The sequence below is a fragment of the Eschscholzia californica genome, unplaced genomic scaffold (assembly GCF_041429995.1).
Source record: "Eschscholzia californica isolate CP2 unplaced genomic scaffold, dmEscCali1.0.p SCAF_4, whole genome shotgun sequence".
NCBI lineage: Eukaryota > Viridiplantae > Streptophyta > Magnoliopsida > Ranunculales > Papaveraceae > Eschscholzia > Eschscholzia californica.
The window spans coordinates 52096939-52114133 of NW_028238461.1; the positions used below are offsets into that span (position 1 = coordinate 52096939).

The 17195-nt window shown below is 35.3% G+C and overlaps 2 protein-coding genes across 3 annotated transcripts; one reads left to right on the plus strand and one right to left on the minus strand.

Annotated features, from left to right (window-relative positions):
- The first annotated feature begins 1559 nt into the window (after window positions 1-1559).
- Window positions 1560-11139, plus strand: LOC147545936 (villin-2-like). 2 transcript variants are annotated; one of them, XM_086634165.1, is made up of 23 exons: window positions 1560-1783; window positions 2816-2940; window positions 3400-3499; window positions 4250-4318; window positions 4421-4657; window positions 4736-4913; window positions 5115-5247; window positions 5451-5610; window positions 5685-5835; window positions 5924-6024; window positions 6127-6285; window positions 6431-6499; window positions 6592-6660; window positions 6767-6904; window positions 7301-7429; window positions 8102-8249; window positions 8389-8399; window positions 8481-8621; window positions 8696-8821; window positions 9032-9094; window positions 9607-9874; window positions 10108-10394; window positions 10496-11139. In XM_086634165.1, the coding sequence occupies exons 2-23, from the start codon at window positions 2885-2887 to the stop codon at window positions 10607-10609; spliced, it is 2907 nt and encodes a 968-aa protein (XP_086490291.1). In that variant the 5' UTR covers window positions 1560-1783; window positions 2816-2884; the 3' UTR covers window positions 10610-11139. The 2 variants fall into 2 exon arrangements, with proteins under 2 accessions (XP_086490291.1, XP_086490292.1); XM_086634166.1 differs by having other exon boundaries at window positions 9610-9874.
- A 3017-nt stretch (window positions 11140-14156) lies between these two features.
- LOC147545937 (uncharacterized) lies at window positions 14157-16031 on the minus strand. Its single transcript, XM_086638062.1, has one exon. It carries the CDS (start codon window positions 15830-15832, stop codon window positions 14291-14293), a length of 1542 nt encoding a protein of 513 aa, XP_086494188.1. The 5' UTR covers window positions 15833-16031; the 3' UTR covers window positions 14157-14290.
- Between the last annotated feature and the right edge of the window lie 1164 nt (window positions 16032-17195).

Consider the following 17195-nt stretch of genomic DNA (forward strand, 5'->3'; position numbering starts at 1 on the left):
CTCGACCAAGATGGACTAGTTTAAATCAAGCTGTGATTTTTGTGAATGGTAAAACATTCGTCAATGCGGTTATATCATGTTAAAAATTTAACCTTGTAGTTTCACTCCACCTATAAATCTTTGCTCAGAATAATTTTCTTTATAAAATTTCAGAAATTAGGACTACTCTACAATGTTGTAATGTTCTTGGTTGCTAATCTAACATCCTAAAGGGCCCTTTAGTATGAATACCCTTTAATCATTGTTGGTTTGGTTGTCTTTATGTATCTCTAAAGTAGCTTGAAAGGATAAGTTGAGTGTCAATTAATGGAAATGTTGTATATTTTCTTGAGTTATTAAAATTGTATACAAAGAAAAGGTCACATTGGTACTTACCAAGTTTTTACAAGATCACATTGAAAAAGAAATATAAATAATAATGTTGCGTGTAAAGAATATGCTAATGTTGGCGTTGCGTGTATATGTGGGTGAAACGCTATATAAGGTTGATTTTTAAGTTTTTAAATTAGCTTCAATATTAATGGTTTATGAAATACTTTGTCGATTTAATTGAAATACTTTTTTAACAGCCAAAAGTATATTTTACGGAATAATGTTAATGTCTCCATTAGGCCTTCACCTGTCCTCTGTTTCCGCTTTAATATTTTTATATATACAAATATTTCGATGAAACACTTCACACAAATAAATTGAAAACAAGCACGAGGAGAAAAAATCATTTCGACGTTAGAGACGGTAGACGGTGGTGTAATGTTCAAAGGGCGACACTCGTGGGCTTGAGCCTTGGACTAGATTTTTCATTTCATTTTTACATTTGATTATTACTCACTAATCTTTACATCGCTATCTCCAAACCACCAACATAATCTCTGCGCATCATCTCAAACCACCACCTTCGCCAACTATTATCACTATTTTATTCTTTCTATATGTTTCCCTCTCTCTCCCTTTCGAACTCTCTCTCCTCCAACTCTCTCCTTTATAGTGAAAGGAAGAGTTTTTTTTTTTTAACCCAGAGATCTTTTTCTTATACGAAGAGTTTATGCTTGTCCTTTATTCATAAAACTGGTTTATTATTTGTGAACACATCCGGTTTACTTTTCACGAATAACTCATTTTTTTAAAAAAAAAGACATTAACTCATTTTTTTAGACGATAGAGGTTCTAAGGAAAAAACTCTTTTCTTTCGCGGAATAGAGAGGTGAAGAAGCAATCGAGAGTCAGAAGTGGTGGTATTGCCCGTAGAGTGAAGATGAAAACTAGTGAAAAAATAACAAGTGGTTTCTGACCTTTTAAGTGGTGTACCCTCCTGACTAAAACAAAAAATATACGCCAACAACCCTCAGTTGGAATGGTAGGAGGTTCGGCCTTCCACCTTCTAGGTCAATGGGCTCGAGCCACACTGACAATATTAAAAGAAAAGAAAAAAAGAAAATGTAGCAAAAGTGGGGAGGCCCCTTCTTTCAAATTTTGGTTTCAAAGTGGGCGGTGCGACCGTGACATCCTGTCCGGGATCCTTCCAATTCTTCTTCTACCCACATTCAAAGCCAATAGAGAGAGAGAGAGAAAGAAGAAGTGAGAGAGAGAAAGAGAGAAGATCAATTATTCACTTTTGAGTACAAAAGTATCATCATCTTTCTCACTTTGACACTTTTGCTATCTTCACAACCTTTTCTCCATTTCCATCTCTCCTCATTAAATCTTACAAAACTTCACTTCACACACTCTCATCATCATCATCATCATCATCATCTTCTCTTCCTCACTTGTAATAAGTAATTAGGTAAGTTTTGATCTTGTTTAACTCATCACTCCATTTTCTTTACTTTAATTTATTTCTAATTCTTCATTTTTCAATTTGGTGATCAATTAAGAGGTACTACTACTATATGTATATATCTGATTTAGTTTGATTTGAACTCGTTTGTTTTTCATTTTGTCTTCAGTTTTTGTTGATTATTCATATGTTGCTATCCTTTTGATTCAGTTTTCTTGATCTGACCTTCCATGACTGATTCTCTTAACTAGAAATTTGTAATTGGTTTGCTTTGATCAACTATTTGACTTTGTAAAAGCTTGAATTGACTTAAACCATTGATGTTAGTGATCTTGATCTCTTTCTCTTAAAGATCTTGATCTCTCTTTATCATTGTCAGATCTTTGTTTTTTTGTATCAAATCAAGAGTAATACATTGTCTCTTTATGTAGTAGTAGTAGTAGTAGTGTCAGGAGCTAGCCATTAATGGCTTCCATGGAAGCTGACAGTTTTTGATACTAGTGATCAACACAATAGAACCTCCATTTTAAGCGAGTATTAAATTTAGATTTAGAGATACTCTTAATAAATAAATAAAGTATTTGAACAGTAACGATTTTATTCACAAATAGCAAGTGTTTTAGTTATATAACTTGTGAGAAATCAAGAAGGGAAATTGTGCTGTTATAAAGCAATTCTACTCTTTATCAAGGTTTGTATCTTTAAAACTAATACATTGATACCACGATCTGGTGTTTTTGTTATTAAGTCTATCAAGAAATCCTTATTGGAAAGTGATATTGGAATTAGATGATATCTGCAAGCACGTGTGCATAACAAGGGACAAGGGTTAATATGTTTTTGCCCTATGTTTACACCAAATATATCAAGCAACTCTTGTTTATGACTACAAAATTTTGCTTTTTAGAATCTTTGCATCAGGCAGGGTTTAGATTCGAATTTGGTATGGCAGTAGTCTGATTTGGAAATGTTAAAGTTGTCTCTGTAATAAATATATTCATTTTTTTCCTTATAGTTGTTTGGTTATGGATGTTCTAGATTGCAGCTTAAACTTTGAGCTACTCTGGTTGTTGTGAGAAAGGAACTGATAAAAGAGGTTGCCACGGAATGGCCAGCTCTACGAAAATTCTTGATCCTGCATTCCAAGGAGCAGGCCAGAAAGTGTATCCTTTGCATGAATGTTATGCGAGTACGTGGTGATGGCTTCTATGTGTTCTTCATGCTTTCTTGTTTTTTATGGCTACATTTAGTTCTAGAAAGAACTAGTATATTGCGAAAGGGCTGCTCTATCACTGGAGCAGAGAGGATAAATTCTTAGACTTCACTGTTTCTTGGGAAGCTATGTTGGCAACATAGTGTCTTTGTTAGGCTGGCAGAAGCCTATTCTATGAGCTCCAAGGCTCAAAACTTGGTTTTGTAAATATTTTTATTTATATTAATTCAAATCGCTAAAAAAAAAAGACGAGTTGCTTTCGGAGTTAACATTTTATGCTCGCGGTGCGTTTTTTTGTAAATGAAATGAGAGAGTTCCCCTTTTCTGGATTGAATTTTCATTTTGTTGGACAAAAACTGTTACTAAAGTAGTATGTAGTTAGCTATCATGTGCACTTAACATTTTATAGAGGCACCGAGATTTGGAGGATCGAGGACTTTCAGCCAGTTCCTTTGCCAAAATCTGAATATGGTAAATTCTACATGGGGGATTCATACATCGTTTTGCAGGTACTTAAAAGTATTTATTTTATAGCTTTAATTTTTGAGTTTCTTTATCCGATTTCGATATTTCTACTTTTGTCTCTCTCGACATTCATATGCTAGTCATCTCAGTTTAATCACAGGGTATCGGAACTGATACTTATTGCATTACAGTGGCTGATGTATCTTGTCTTTTTGGTTTAACTAGCTCAGGAATTTATCGTGTTAGTTGGCTAAGCTCAGTTGACATTTCATGCATGGCGTATTTCTACGTCATACTGACTGATATCCTAGACAATGCTAGTACATTAGGCATGATCAGCGGATGTGCGAAGTATGCATTTTGTGCAGCGGGAACACCTACATTTAACCAGTGGAAATAGTGATCATTTAGCAAATGAAAAAGGACTGTTTTAGAAAATAAATAATGAATATCTAAGAACTACATTATTGCTTACGTTATTACTTACAAGCGTTATTATTTATAAGTAAAATGATAATAATACTAAAATGAGAAGGGCAAAGAACACAAAAAATGTTATTTTTCAATAAAACATAGGGCTATGCAAGGTCCTGAAGCGAGGGGGTGACAGATTTCTAACTTAATTGGAAACAGAGGGAAATATCAAGAAAGTGAGGCTAGCCCCTTCTCAACCTACTGGCTTTGCTGCTTAAGTGCGCCTTTAACAGGATAGCCTGTATCTCCTTATTACCGCCTTATAAATTTCAATAGAAAGATGTTATTCTAGAAACTTTCTTGTTGGAATTTATCTGCAGACAACAACTGGCAGGGGAGGTGCTTATCTATATGATATTCATTACTGGATTGGAAAAGATACTAGTCAGGTTTGCTTCTCGTACAGTTTTATTATCTTATCAGATTTGAGCAATGAGAGTTACTAAGCTAAATATTTCCATACGAGATGTATGACTTCTGAATTGTTCCAGGATGAAGCTGGAACAGCAGCAATCAAGACAATTGAGCTTGATGCAGTTCTTGGAGGGCGTGCAGTGCAGCATAGAGAACTTCAAGGCCACGAGTCTGACAAGTTCTTGTCATACTTTAGACCATGCATTATTCCACTGGAGGGGGGCGTAGCATCAGGATTCAAGAAACCGGAAGAAGAAAAGTTTGAAACTCGGCTATACGTCTGTAAAGGAAAACGCGTTGTCAGACTGAAGCAGGTAGGACTTTAACTTCCCGAGAGTATTAAAATGCTTTAAATTCGGAATGTTTCTCAAGTGTATATTGATCTATGTCAGGTTCCCTTTGCTCGCTCTTCATTGAACCATGATGACGTGTTTATCCTGGATACCGAAAATAAAATTTACCAATTTAATGGTGCAAACTCCAACATTCAAGAAAGAGGGAAAGCATTAGAAGTAATTCAACATTTTAAGGAGAAGTACCACGATGGAAAGTGTGAAGTTGCTATTATAGGTAAACTTTCCGTTTAAAGTTTGAAATTGCTGGACAGCAGCTTCTGTCTGTATGTGCATGTCCTTGTGTGTTTAGTTTGAAAAAGAGAATATGTTTGTTATAACTTGTACAACCATTTATTCTGTTACTATAACAAGTGTTTGTACTTTGTTCTACTCATGATGCTGTATATGTAAAAGGAAAATGTTTTTCCTTGTCCAGATGATGGGAGATTACAAACTGAGTCAGACTCGGGTGAATTTTGGGTCACCTTTGGAGGGTTTGCACCAATTGGTAAAAAGGTTGCAAGTGATGAAGATATCTCTCTGGAGAGAACTCCAGGGAAACTATATAGGTATTTTGTGTTTTATTATTTGGTAAAAAGGTTGCAAGTGATGATTGGTCGTATAGTAAAAATCGCAAGTAAAGGACCAATATTGGACACAGTTAACCATATTGTCATCCATATTAGACTTTAATAGCAACATCTTACTGTTCAGCAAAACGTCTTCATTATTCATCAGTATGAGCTCATTTGCATCAATGGTTGCTCTGTAGCATTAATGATGGTCAAGTGGCACTGATAGAAGGTGCATTATCCAAAGGCATGTTGGAGAACACCAAATGCTATTTACTCGATTGTAATGCTGAAGTGTTTGTTTGGTTTGGTCGAGTTACACAAGTGGAGGACAGAAAATCTGCCAGCAAGGCCGCTGAGGTAGGCATAGCTGTCAATGTCATCACATGCATATAGTGGACTCATGGTTTCTTACCCCTTTATGTTTATATCAGCAATTTATTGCTGGCGAAGATAGACCAGGATCAACACGCATAACTCGAGTTATTCAAGGTTACGAGCCACATGCATTCAAATCCAATTTTGAATCATGGCCTACAGGCACCGTTACTTCTGGTGCAGAGGACGGAAGAGGAAAAGTAGCAGGTATTAGTTACTTGTCTCAGTCAGTCGGTGTAACTCAAATACTTGTTAAATAATGTTTTTGACAGTGAAGTTCTTTGGATTCTGTTAGCTTTGCTGAAGCAACAAGGAGTTGGATCCAAAGGAGCTGTGAAAACGGCTCCTGTAAATGAAGATGTCCCACTTTTGCTTGAGAATGGGGTTAAAATCGAGGTAGTCCTGTAGAATGCTGTCGATATATTTATGGACTTCTTGTCATGACTTGAAATGCTTCTGGATATTAGTAGTAGTTGAATGGATTCTACTCTTTATCAGGTATGGCGCATCAATGGAAGTGCCAAGACTCCACTTCCAAAGGAGGAGGTTGGTAAATTCTACAGTGGAGATTGCTACATCGTTCTTTATACGTACCACGCAGGTGATAAGAAAGAGGACTACTTTTTATCATGTTGGATAGGGAAGGATAGTGTTCAGGTAATTAACTTAAAGATCTAGATAGGGAAGGCATACCTATCCAACTATTTTTGGTTGCCAACTGCTTCTGTGGCTTGATTATTGGTGGGTTAAGCAAGTGATGCTGAAATTCTAATAAATAACTTGGTTATATCATTTGTTTCAGGAGGAACGAATGATGGCTACTAGATTAGCTAATACAATGTCCAACTCATTTAAAGGGAGACCTGTTCAGGTATGTGATGTATGTCTAGCATCTATTGTTTCACCTTTTAGTAGCTGAATGAATGATACTTATCACTGGCATTTCATGCTGGTCCTCTACAGGGTCGCATCTTTCAAGGAAAAGAACCACCACAGTTCATTGCACTGTTTGAGCCTATGGTTGTTCTCAAGGTACTCATCCCATATGTAAAAAAAGTTGACCTTTTGACTTTGTTAGTAATTATCGTTGATTGGGGTTGACTGATGTATTGACTTCATATGTTGCAAAACTCTGTAGGGTGGTATCAGCTCGGGCTATAGAAAGTTCTTAGAAGGAAAAGGTCTAAAGGATGAAAGTTATACTGCTGATGGCATTGCTCTCTTGCGTATTTCTGGGACATCTCTTCATAACAATAAAACAATGCAAGTAGATGCGGTATGTAATATTGGTACCATTCTATGTATGACAGTATCGGCTTTGCTTAGCGAAGTAAATAATTAAATAGTATATAATATATATGTAAGGCATTGTCTAAAATGGGTGTGATTTAGTCTGTAATCGGCAGAAGCAGGACTAAACTTATACATTCAGTTCTCTATTAAGTATCAAAACCTCGAAATTTTGTTGTATTTGGTTGTATCTAGAGAGTCAGATAATCTTTTGTTAATCTTGTTTTACATAGTTTTGAAGGATCTTTGGCAGAGCAAAAATTCTCTTACAATGATGGCCTATTTAAACTAAACTTATTGATGGAACAGAAGCCATTCTTGTCGTTGAAAAGCTCCTTTTTTCTTGTCAGACTTATTTATGAAATTTGTTTTATCCATCTAGGTGGGGGCATCCTTGAACTCTAATGACTGTTTCCTCTTGCAATCTGGATCTTCAATGTTTACATGGCATGGAAACCAGAGTACCTTGGAGCAGCAGCAGTTAGCTGCCAAAGTTGCGGAATTCTTGAAAGTATGCCATTTATATTTTCCGAATTTCACTGGTTTTATGTAGTTTGATTGGTACTAATATCACAGAATCTTTTGCTCAGCGTAACTTTTCTATGGAAACTTTTAGACTATTTTTGAAGGAACGTGTATTAGGACCCAAATGTCGAAATTTTAGATGCTAAAAACAATAGACTGTATATTTTGCTTGATAAGTTTGCTTCGCACCTGACCAGTGCCTCGAAATCAATGATTTTGCGACGCTATTTATATTTTGCTACCAAAAGAAACTTGTAAACGGTCGCAGACTTGAAGTATTAAAGTTTGTCACTAGTAGAGCTGCCAATAGTATGGTCAGCCCCCTTCCTCTTAATCTTAACTTTCGCAAAATGAAAAAAAGTTGATATGTTTGCTGTGCATCAAGATATCTGACATTGGTTCCTTTAGTAGTGTCTAAACTGTGCATTTGTTCGATACTTTATGGGACACCAATTAATCTTATTAGTTCTTAGAGGTCTGAAGAAAGGAAGCATGTCCTGCAGAGAGATACTCTATATTTTTTTGATACCGTAAGGTTTAGGATCCTTGAATTATCAATTATATCAGAAAGTGGATCTTGATTAAGCTTCCTGGAAATTTGGCTAGTTTAGCATGTTTATTTAAATGTACTTATACTTTTCTTATTTGGATGATTCAGCCAGGTGTTGCTCTGAAACTTACAAAAGAAGGAACCGAGAGTTCGGCATTCTGGTTTGCACTAGGAGGAAAGCAAAGTTACACAAGCAAAAATGAATCACAAGAGATCATCAGAGATCCTCATTTGTACACTTTTTTATTCAACAAAGGTTGTCACTGGTCACATCTATATATTAGAATTTGATACAAATTTTAAGCCCATTTATTAAATCCACTGGAAGAAGCTGATTTTTTTTACTCTTCTTCGATGCTTTCCATTTTCTGGTGTTGTTGGTCTACAAACTGCAGGAAAGTTTGAGGTGCGATCTGAATTTCACATCAAAATCAAACTTTAATATGCTAAAGTTTGTGGAATTTATCCTTTGTTTTTCCTTAATCAGGTATCCGAAGTATACAACTTCTCTCAGGATGATTTGTTGACTGAGGATATCTTAATACTAGATACACACGCCGAGGTCTTTGTTTGGGTTGGTCAGTCTGTGGACTCCAAAGAAAAACAAAAGGCATTTGAGTTTGGGCAGGTATTATTGCTTAATCCGATTTGCTTTTGGAGTTACTGCCTATATGTATCTCATGAAGGATTGAAATCTTGCAGATGTATGTAGAACAGGCAGTATCTGTGGATGGATTATCTCCTAATGTAGCACTGTATAAAGTAACTGAAGGGAATGAGCCATGCTTCTTCACAACATACTTCTCATGGGATTCCTCGAAAGCAAATGTATGTTTGAGACGGTTTCTTCTATGACCCTTGTGTTCTTCATCTTTTGCTTGTGCCAAAAGGAAAAATTAGATCATGCATAAAGGCAATAAGTCAAAATAAAAATTCTACGAAGATTCAAAACCTTAGTACTGTGTTATTGCATAGGTTTTATCATCAATTTTCACTTTACAATGTGTTCCTTAAGGATTGTTTGCCATGTAATTTCAGGTTCATGGGAATTCATTTGAGAAGAAGCTTGCTTGGCTCTTAGGGGGATCACATGCCTCACAGGTAAATTTTGTTTATAAACAAAATATTCCACTCAGCTAACATTATATGCTGCAAGTTAGCTCTATGATGCTGCCTCTGATTCTCTGGAGATTGGCCATTTGGCCCGGATAAGAAGGCCATATTTTCTTGTTTTTTCTGTTCGGTCTCTTGAACATATGTAGATTTCCTAACTTCACCGTAGTTTATTATAAGTTTCAATATAAAAAAGTCCTAGTTCATACTTCATAGTAGTAAAAGATCAAGTTTTTGTGATTCATTCACCTCCGTTTCGCTCGTTAAATTGCACTTTCTTTCTTTTACTTGTCAATGTCCTGAGAATTGTCTTAATAGTTACCATGTGGATCCAACAAGCATGTAACTTCACTTAAATCAATAAGTTGCACTTTTCTTCTTTCACTTGTCAAAATCCTAAGGATTTACTTAATAGTTTGTGACTAGAACGAGAACCCAACAAGAACCGGTTTTAGAATTGGCGTGTTGCTTGATTTGGATTTACTCTGACTGTGTTAAAGCAGAACGAGGATAAGTCAAATGGTTCAAACAGAGGAGGAGGACCAACTCAAAGGGCTTCAGCTTTAGCTGCCTTAAATTCTGCATTTAATCCATCTTCTGGCACCAGAGCTGCGGCTCCAAGGCCATCCGCTTCATCTCGAGGATCCCAGAGAGCAGCTGCAGTAGCTGCTCTGTCAACCGTCCTTACTGCTGAACAGAAGAAGCAGTCACCTGATGCTTCCCCATCCCGAGCAAGTAGAAGTCCTTCCCCTGAACAAAGCAAAACTGGTAGGGTCAAACATAAGGATCAATTTAATCACTCAATTCAGAAAAGATAATCATGTATTCGTGTTAACTTTCTCAATTTTAGATGATTTTGCGAAGTAGGACTCTTTCAGCAATTTAGACGAAAAATCTATGATATGGACCTAGATTTAGATTAAGATGCTTAGAAACTCTGAATTAGGGGAAAATGATTTCTGTTGTGTAATTCTGAAATTATTCTGTCTTGTTGTATTCAGAAGGATTAAAGAGTGAGAATACTGTTCCCGAGGTGGAAGCTTCTGAAGAAGTTCAGGAAACCGTAGAGGCAGTTGAAGTAGGAGCAATATCGGAAAGCAATGGAGAAGACTCAGAGCCGAATGTAGCGAAGGAAGAGCCAGTGAAGGAAGAACTGGTTAAGGAAGAGTCAGTGAAGGAAGAACCAGAAGCTGATGAAAATGGTGGTGGAGGTGATATATTCAGTTACGATCAATTAAGGACCAAATCAACCAATCCAGCTACTGGAATCGACTTCAAACGAAGAGAGGTCTGCACGAGAAATATCTTCTAGCCTTCGATAAGCATTCTCACCTTAAAAACCTATGATGAAGAAGAAAACTAATACTACATTTCATATTGTTTTTGTAGGCTTATTTGTCGGACGAGGAGTTCCAGACAGTACTTGGGATGACTAAAGAAGCATTTTATAAGCAACCAAGGTGGAAGCAAGACATGCAAAAGAAGAAGGCTGAACTATTCTAAAAACTGGAATTATGGCGATATAAAACGAACGATTGATTTAAATTTTCACGACTTGTTTAGTTTATTTGTTATCATCATCTTGGTGACATTTCCTGATTGGAAAAAAAAAGTGTTAAATTAGAGAACAATGCGAAATGCCAAGTTTGCTATATATCTAGGTTTTTGCCATTTGTGGGTCGAGGAAGCTGCTATTGCTTGTATCAGCATCGACGAGAAGAATTTATAAATCTGGGTTTGAGTTTTTCAGGATGGAAGTAAGAATTATGGTTGCAGGTGATATTCTTTTATTTGTAGATGAGAGTTTCACCATTTGATGATGATGCCCTCTGGTTTGGTCTTGTTAGTTTGACTCAATTTGTATTAGAAGAAAGAAATGGTTGGTTGGTTGGTTGGGGTTTGTTTTTTTTTTTTTTGTTGAAATGGTTGGGGTTTGTTGTTGTTTCATTGTTTGTATGTATTTTACATGAATATTGGTTGGACCATGAACATCTTTTATTAGTAATTTATCAAATAAGAGATTGTATTGTATATCTTAAGAAGTTTTGCTTCATTCCACCGTCATGATTTTAATTTTATTTTATCCCATAACATTTCGTGACCAAGATCCAAGAATGGAATATGTAATGTTTAATAATGGAACATCGAAACCAAGCATTTGGTAGGTCAACAATGAGGTAACGAGAAAGTGGGTTAGTTCCTATAATCCTATGCAATCAAAATTCTATCTCGGTGTAAAAATTGTTTCTGTTAGACTTATCATATATCGCCGTATTGTTTATACCAAATTATTCTAATACAAATTTTTGATCATATCAAATGATTTTTTTTTTTTTTATGAGATATATCAAATGATCTTGAAACATTATTTTCACTAGTGCTTCTAATAGTAAAATGTAGGTAATGATGGAAGTGACACCATTATATGTGGTGTGACTTATTAGTGATTGTATTGTTGAATAAAATGCTACTCTTTGAATCAAAACCATTAAAATGTGAACAATCTTAAGGGTTGAGAGGTGAATTGTTGGTGGACTAAAAAGGGAAAGAGGATGAAACTAGCTCAAGAGTAAATGGGTGTAATAATGGGGGGGAAGTTGGAATTGAAAGGAGTGAAAAAGCACAGAGAGTGCACATGGATTTAATGAATGTAAATTGTGTCTCCCTAGATCTTAAATACAAATAGATATGAAGTTACCACCTTCCCTACTTTTGACATTCACATTCCCATCGTGACTCTCTCTCTCTCTGTCTCCAGGTCTAGGTCTCTTTTACTTTCTCTCTGTAGAAAGTAGATAATGAGATGTTTACTTCTTTAGGGTTATTAACTTCTTCATCACAGTCTTTCACAGTACTCTATACATAACCCATTTGAGACATAGTAAAAGCTCATTGAATGGATATAAAAAGAAGCAGCAAAAGAATCAAATGTATAAAAATTTAGGGTACTGTGAGGCGTATATAGTAAGGGACAGAACTAGGACAATGTAGTCAGATCTTCTTTAAAGACTATGTTCAATTGACAACTAGAGACTGGATCATAGTAACAGTAAAAAACTCACCATCTCTACCAGACCTAACTTTCTGGGTTGTTACTGCAAGCTACAAACTTGTTGCGAGCCTCTTACAAGCTGTTGCAAATAATTCGCACCTAGTAGCCTAAAGGCCTCGTCTTTGCGGCATCCAAAATAGCGACTAAGGGACGACATTGTTTAATTCTAATTGACTAAGGGGACAACCTTGTTTTGAGTTTGAGACTTATGGTATATTTGGTTGCAAGATTGCTATGTATGATTCTTGAATAATCTGGTAGGAATCATGAATCCTTGGTGTGTTTGGCTACCAAGAATCATAAGATTCTTGAATCTTAAGGATTCCTAATTCCAAAATTTGCATTGGACCAAAATCTCACCCTACCCCTGGGATTTGCTAAGATTTTGGATTAATTTATCCAAATTTCAAACTTAAAATAAAAAAAAAATATTTTTTTTGACAAAATAATTATTTTAAAAATATTAATTTTTTCAAAAATCATAGTTTCTTCTCCGAAAATTATTTTTTTCCCGAACATCATTTTTTTCCAGAAATCATTTTTCCCCGGAAATTATTTTTTCTTCAAAATATTATTATTTTCAAAAATTATTTTTTTCCCTAAAAATCAATTTTTCCCCGAAAGTCATTTTTTTTTCCGAAAAATCAATTTTTTTCTCAAAAACCATTTTTTCTTCAAAAAATTATTTTTCTCCAAACCCGTTTTTTCCCAAAATATGATATTTCCTCGAATGAAACGATATTTGAAAAAACGAGTTTCGAGAACAAGGTTTATTCAATATTTTTTTCTAAAGAAACGTTTAAAAATACTCAAATAATAATAAATCATAGGATTTTTATTAGTTGTCAAACAAACCAAAAAATATTACTTGGATTTATGAATCCGCGGATTCATGATTTCGTCATCCAAACACACCATTAATTTGTTTGTGTTTTTACTTGGTAATCTTTGTCTTCACTCTAACCACCATCACTAACAGGCACAACCACCACCGTCATTATCTTGATCTCTCTCCCTCTCTTTAATATCAGGGAATCCTCTCGCAGATTCCCTTGCGTGGGTGATTTATCCCTTCACTAATAAAACGGTAAAAAACCTCATTGCAGAGAGAAGGGGGTTCCATTTTCACTTGGAGATGAGAGTTTCATGTCTTACTGAGCGATGGGATTCAAATCCCTTGACATAGTGAAGAGGAAATCCTCATTCTCTATGTGATGAGGCATTTACTCCTTGTTTTTTGTTTTTTTTTGGAATGTGACTTCGATGTGCGATAGTCATTACAATGACGTAGATACATCAAAGAATGTGATAAACACGGTAGGTGTCAGATTAAACAAGAACATGCCTAAAGTCCAACCAAAAAATGGCTTAAAGCCCGGGACCTCCAAGGACCTTTGAGTATATGTCAACACTTTAACCACTTGGGCAACTAAGAGTTGACGTTTACTCCTTTGTTGGTGAAGGGGAATCACTCCTTTAAGGGAGCATTTCATTCACCGGATTTTAGAGAGGGTTGGTTAGGAGGAAAAAGAGAGAAAGATAATGATAGTGGTGGTGGTCGTCAAGGTTGGTGGTTGTTGTGGCTGAAAGTGGTGATTAATGGTCAGATGCAATGGCGAAGGAAGATAAAGAGTAGGACTAAAAAATAAATAAATTAGTGTTTAGACTCAAAACAAAATTATTCTCAAGTTAGTTTTTTTTTTTTATAAGAATTCTCAAGTTAGTTAGAATAGACACCTAGATATCCCAAAGTGGCAGCCTAACCTAAACTGTTAGCTCATTTTTTATGTGACCTAGAGAAAGCTTCCCAATTAAGTTGTACACAATTTGCTTGTATAATAGGAATAGTAATCACCCAAAGAAGAGAATTAAAGAAGGAATATATTGTAAATCTTTAAAAATAGGAAAAAAGACAAACTAAAATACTGCCCTATGTAATATAAGAAGATTTACTTTCCACTTATAAATGTCCTTGCAATGGAAATTAAACAGAGTAAGTAAGTCAGTCAATCAATTATTATTTCCCAATATGAACACTTTCAATAGATTTTACAACTACCAATCTAGAACTAGAGAGAGAGAGAGAGAAGAGAGAGAAAGAGATAAACATAATCTAATCTTTTTTTTTTCTTTTAACAATCTCTATAAACTAAAGAATTTAAAGTAGATAATGAACATAATTCATTTTTAAGTAATAAATTAAAATCAAGATTTCTATTACCTCCTCCTCCTCCTCTATGAACTAGTACCAAATTCTTGTGATTTTTCAAAGATGATGACTTTCTTGTTGTCTTAACGATTTCACTCGTTTCTTGAATCGGTGACTCACTTATTGTTACTCCAATCTCTATACTTTTCATTAACGATTCATTATGAATGAGTTGACTCAGAATAACCGAATCAGAGTTCTTATTCTTGTGTTTAATTGCATCTCTAACAATCTCATTTAACATGGCATTTGATAATCTTCTAATTCCTCTAATTCCACCCATAATCACATCTCCATTAATGGGTTTTGATTTCTCTTTCTTACTGTGAGATGATTTATCCGAGTTATTGATCGTCCATAAATGAACTGACTCGGCATTCCGATTCCTGACTCGTGATAAAGCGTCGCCGATAACAACCACTTGTTTCACGTCTACTAACATAATATGCTTGAAATTCCGCCGTACTCGGCCGAGAAGCATTGGATAACAAGCCCACCTCCTCAATCGAATCGGTGGTGGATCGTTGAAGAAACCAGATAACGAGTCTTCTGGGTCAAGCTCAGCCGATTCAAAACTCACTACCGACCCAAAACTCAACTCGTTCAACTCATCTTCTTCTTCGTCTTCTTCTGAATTGCCAGTATAATTACTACTCTGTTTCTTTTTCCCCCAAATTGGCTCTCCCTTTTGCTTATCCGATTTGACAAATTGGGTAACATCAAAATCATTTATAATCTTCAATTTTAAGGTCGAATCGTTTTTGGGTTTATTAGAGTAATGGTGAATGAGTTTGAAGAATGATAAATTTTCTTGGTGAATTATGGAAGAAAAGTTTTGATTAGAGGAAGAAGGAAAGATGAAAACAATATCTGATTTTGAAGTAATAGAAGATCTATGAATAGTTCTGAGAAATAATCGAAGTTCATCATCAGTAATATCTTCTGTTAAATGAGCAACAATTAAATCATTCATGGCTTTTGTTCCTCTTCTAAACAGAGTACCCATTCCTTGTAAAGCAAAACCAGAGGATGAAGAAGAAGAAGAAAATTGATTGTGGGTGTGGGTATGGGTTTTTTCAGGAAGGAAACGACGAGATGATAAAGAGAGATGAAATTGGGGTGAAGAAGAATTATTAATGGAAGGTTCAAAACTTGAAAGAGTAAAAAGAAGAATAGTAAAGAAAAAAACCAGAGCAAAAATTGAAATAGTTGATTGAGCTTTTCTAATGAGAAGTTTTTTGTTATAAATGGTAGTATTGGTTTTAGTAGTAGATCTGAGAGGAGAAGATGATGATGATGGAGTTATGATTGTATCCTTTTTATTACCAGTATGAAAATCTTGATGATGATGATGATGATCATTATTATAATCATCATCATCATCATCATGAAGGAAGAAAACAAGAAGAAGACCCAAACCCCATTTCTCATTGCTATTCTTCTTCAATTTACCAGACAAACCCATCTCTCTCTCTAGCTCCTCTGTTTTTGCTAGAAGAATTGAAGAAGATGAAGAGAAAGAGTTTTAGAGAGAAAAAAAAAAGAGTTCTAGAGAGAGAGAGAGAGAGAGAGAGAAAGTGTATGAACCAAGCAGTGGTGGTGTGGGTAAAGGAGGAGGAGGAGATAGCATAGGTAGCATAGCCATAGAGAGAGAGAGAGGAGGTAAAATATGGAAACAAACTGTAAACAGCGTTGAATGAGAGGAGGGAATGATTCCGTACTCCACGGAGTTAATTAGTATTATATTACTTATTTTCATGTGATTATTAATTAAATAAGGCCATATTGTTAACAATTGAGTTGCATATCTGTCTATGCTTCCCCATAGAACATAGGGGAGATATTGAATCATAGAGTCAGAGATGATTGATTTGTGAGCAAGCTCACATCTCTTGTCTATCACTATTAGGGTGCTAACTAAAAGGTGAGGATGGGTCGTTGTCATTATTTTTGTTTGAACATCTCGAGCAGTTACAAAAGACCAGTTCAGTCGACTCGAACAACATTAGTTTTGCACAAAAGAACTATAAGTTGGGTATTGTACGGTTGGCTATACTCTTTGATCTTTTCTTTGATCATTTTTGTCTAAGATTTTATGTTTATAACTTTCAAATAAATGTAATAGTTAAGTATCTCTTGATATATCGTTCAAAACATAGACTACAAATGTATATATGGTAAAATTTAGTAAGTGTGAGTTTTTGGATTGATTCATGGAGTTTTTATTGGGGACATAATCCTTTGCATGACAAATTTGGACCTAAGTGTCAAAAGCGAACAGTATATAGATTCTTTGATGGCCGACAACCAATTTCTCTTAACTGAATTTCTTGTTTCAAGGATCTAGAGAGGAACAAAAATTGTGGGAAATAGATGAAGAAGTACATGTTTCTCACATTAGATGATTAGAGACAACATTGACAAACTGAGTTAAAATTAATCAATGTGCCTATATCACATACGAAACATGTGTATATATATGTATTAACTCTATAATATACAATCAGAGCAACAAATACTTGAAAGTAGTTAATAGTGTGAACAGACAACACTCTTAACTACAAACGAGTTATGAGTAAGATATATTTGTAAATCCAGACTAACTTGTACAACGGAGTTCATAAAGTTCTTTAGTTCTTATAATGTCGGAGTCGAAATTAAACAACAAGTTTAACTTCTTCGGTCTTGGCCCACCTTGCGGGCCACCACCATGGCCAAGGGAGTAATGAGGAGCTTCCCCCTCGGAGGCCTTCAATTTAACACCACATCTCCCACCATCACCATCTCTATTTACTTCTTTCTCTTTCTTTCATTTATTTAACTTCCAC

Bases quoted from the DNA above. Each gene is read 5' to 3' on its own strand.
- LOC147545937 (XM_086638062.1), bottom strand. From the start codon at position 15,832: ATGGGTTTGTCTGGTAAATTGAAGAAGAATAGCAATGAGAAATGGGGT.
- LOC147545936 (XM_086634165.1), top strand. From the start codon at position 2,885: ATGGCCAGCTCTACGAAAATTCTTGATCCTGCATTCCAAGGAGCAGGC. The intron at 4,319-4,420 runs GTTTGCTTCTCG...GAATTGTTCCAG, and splicing joins TTGGAAAAGATACTAGTCAG to GATGAAGCTGGAACAGCAGC. The intron at 6,025-6,126 runs GTAGTCCTGTAG...ACTCTTTATCAG, and splicing joins AGAATGGGGTTAAAATCGAG to GTATGGCGCATCAATGGAAG.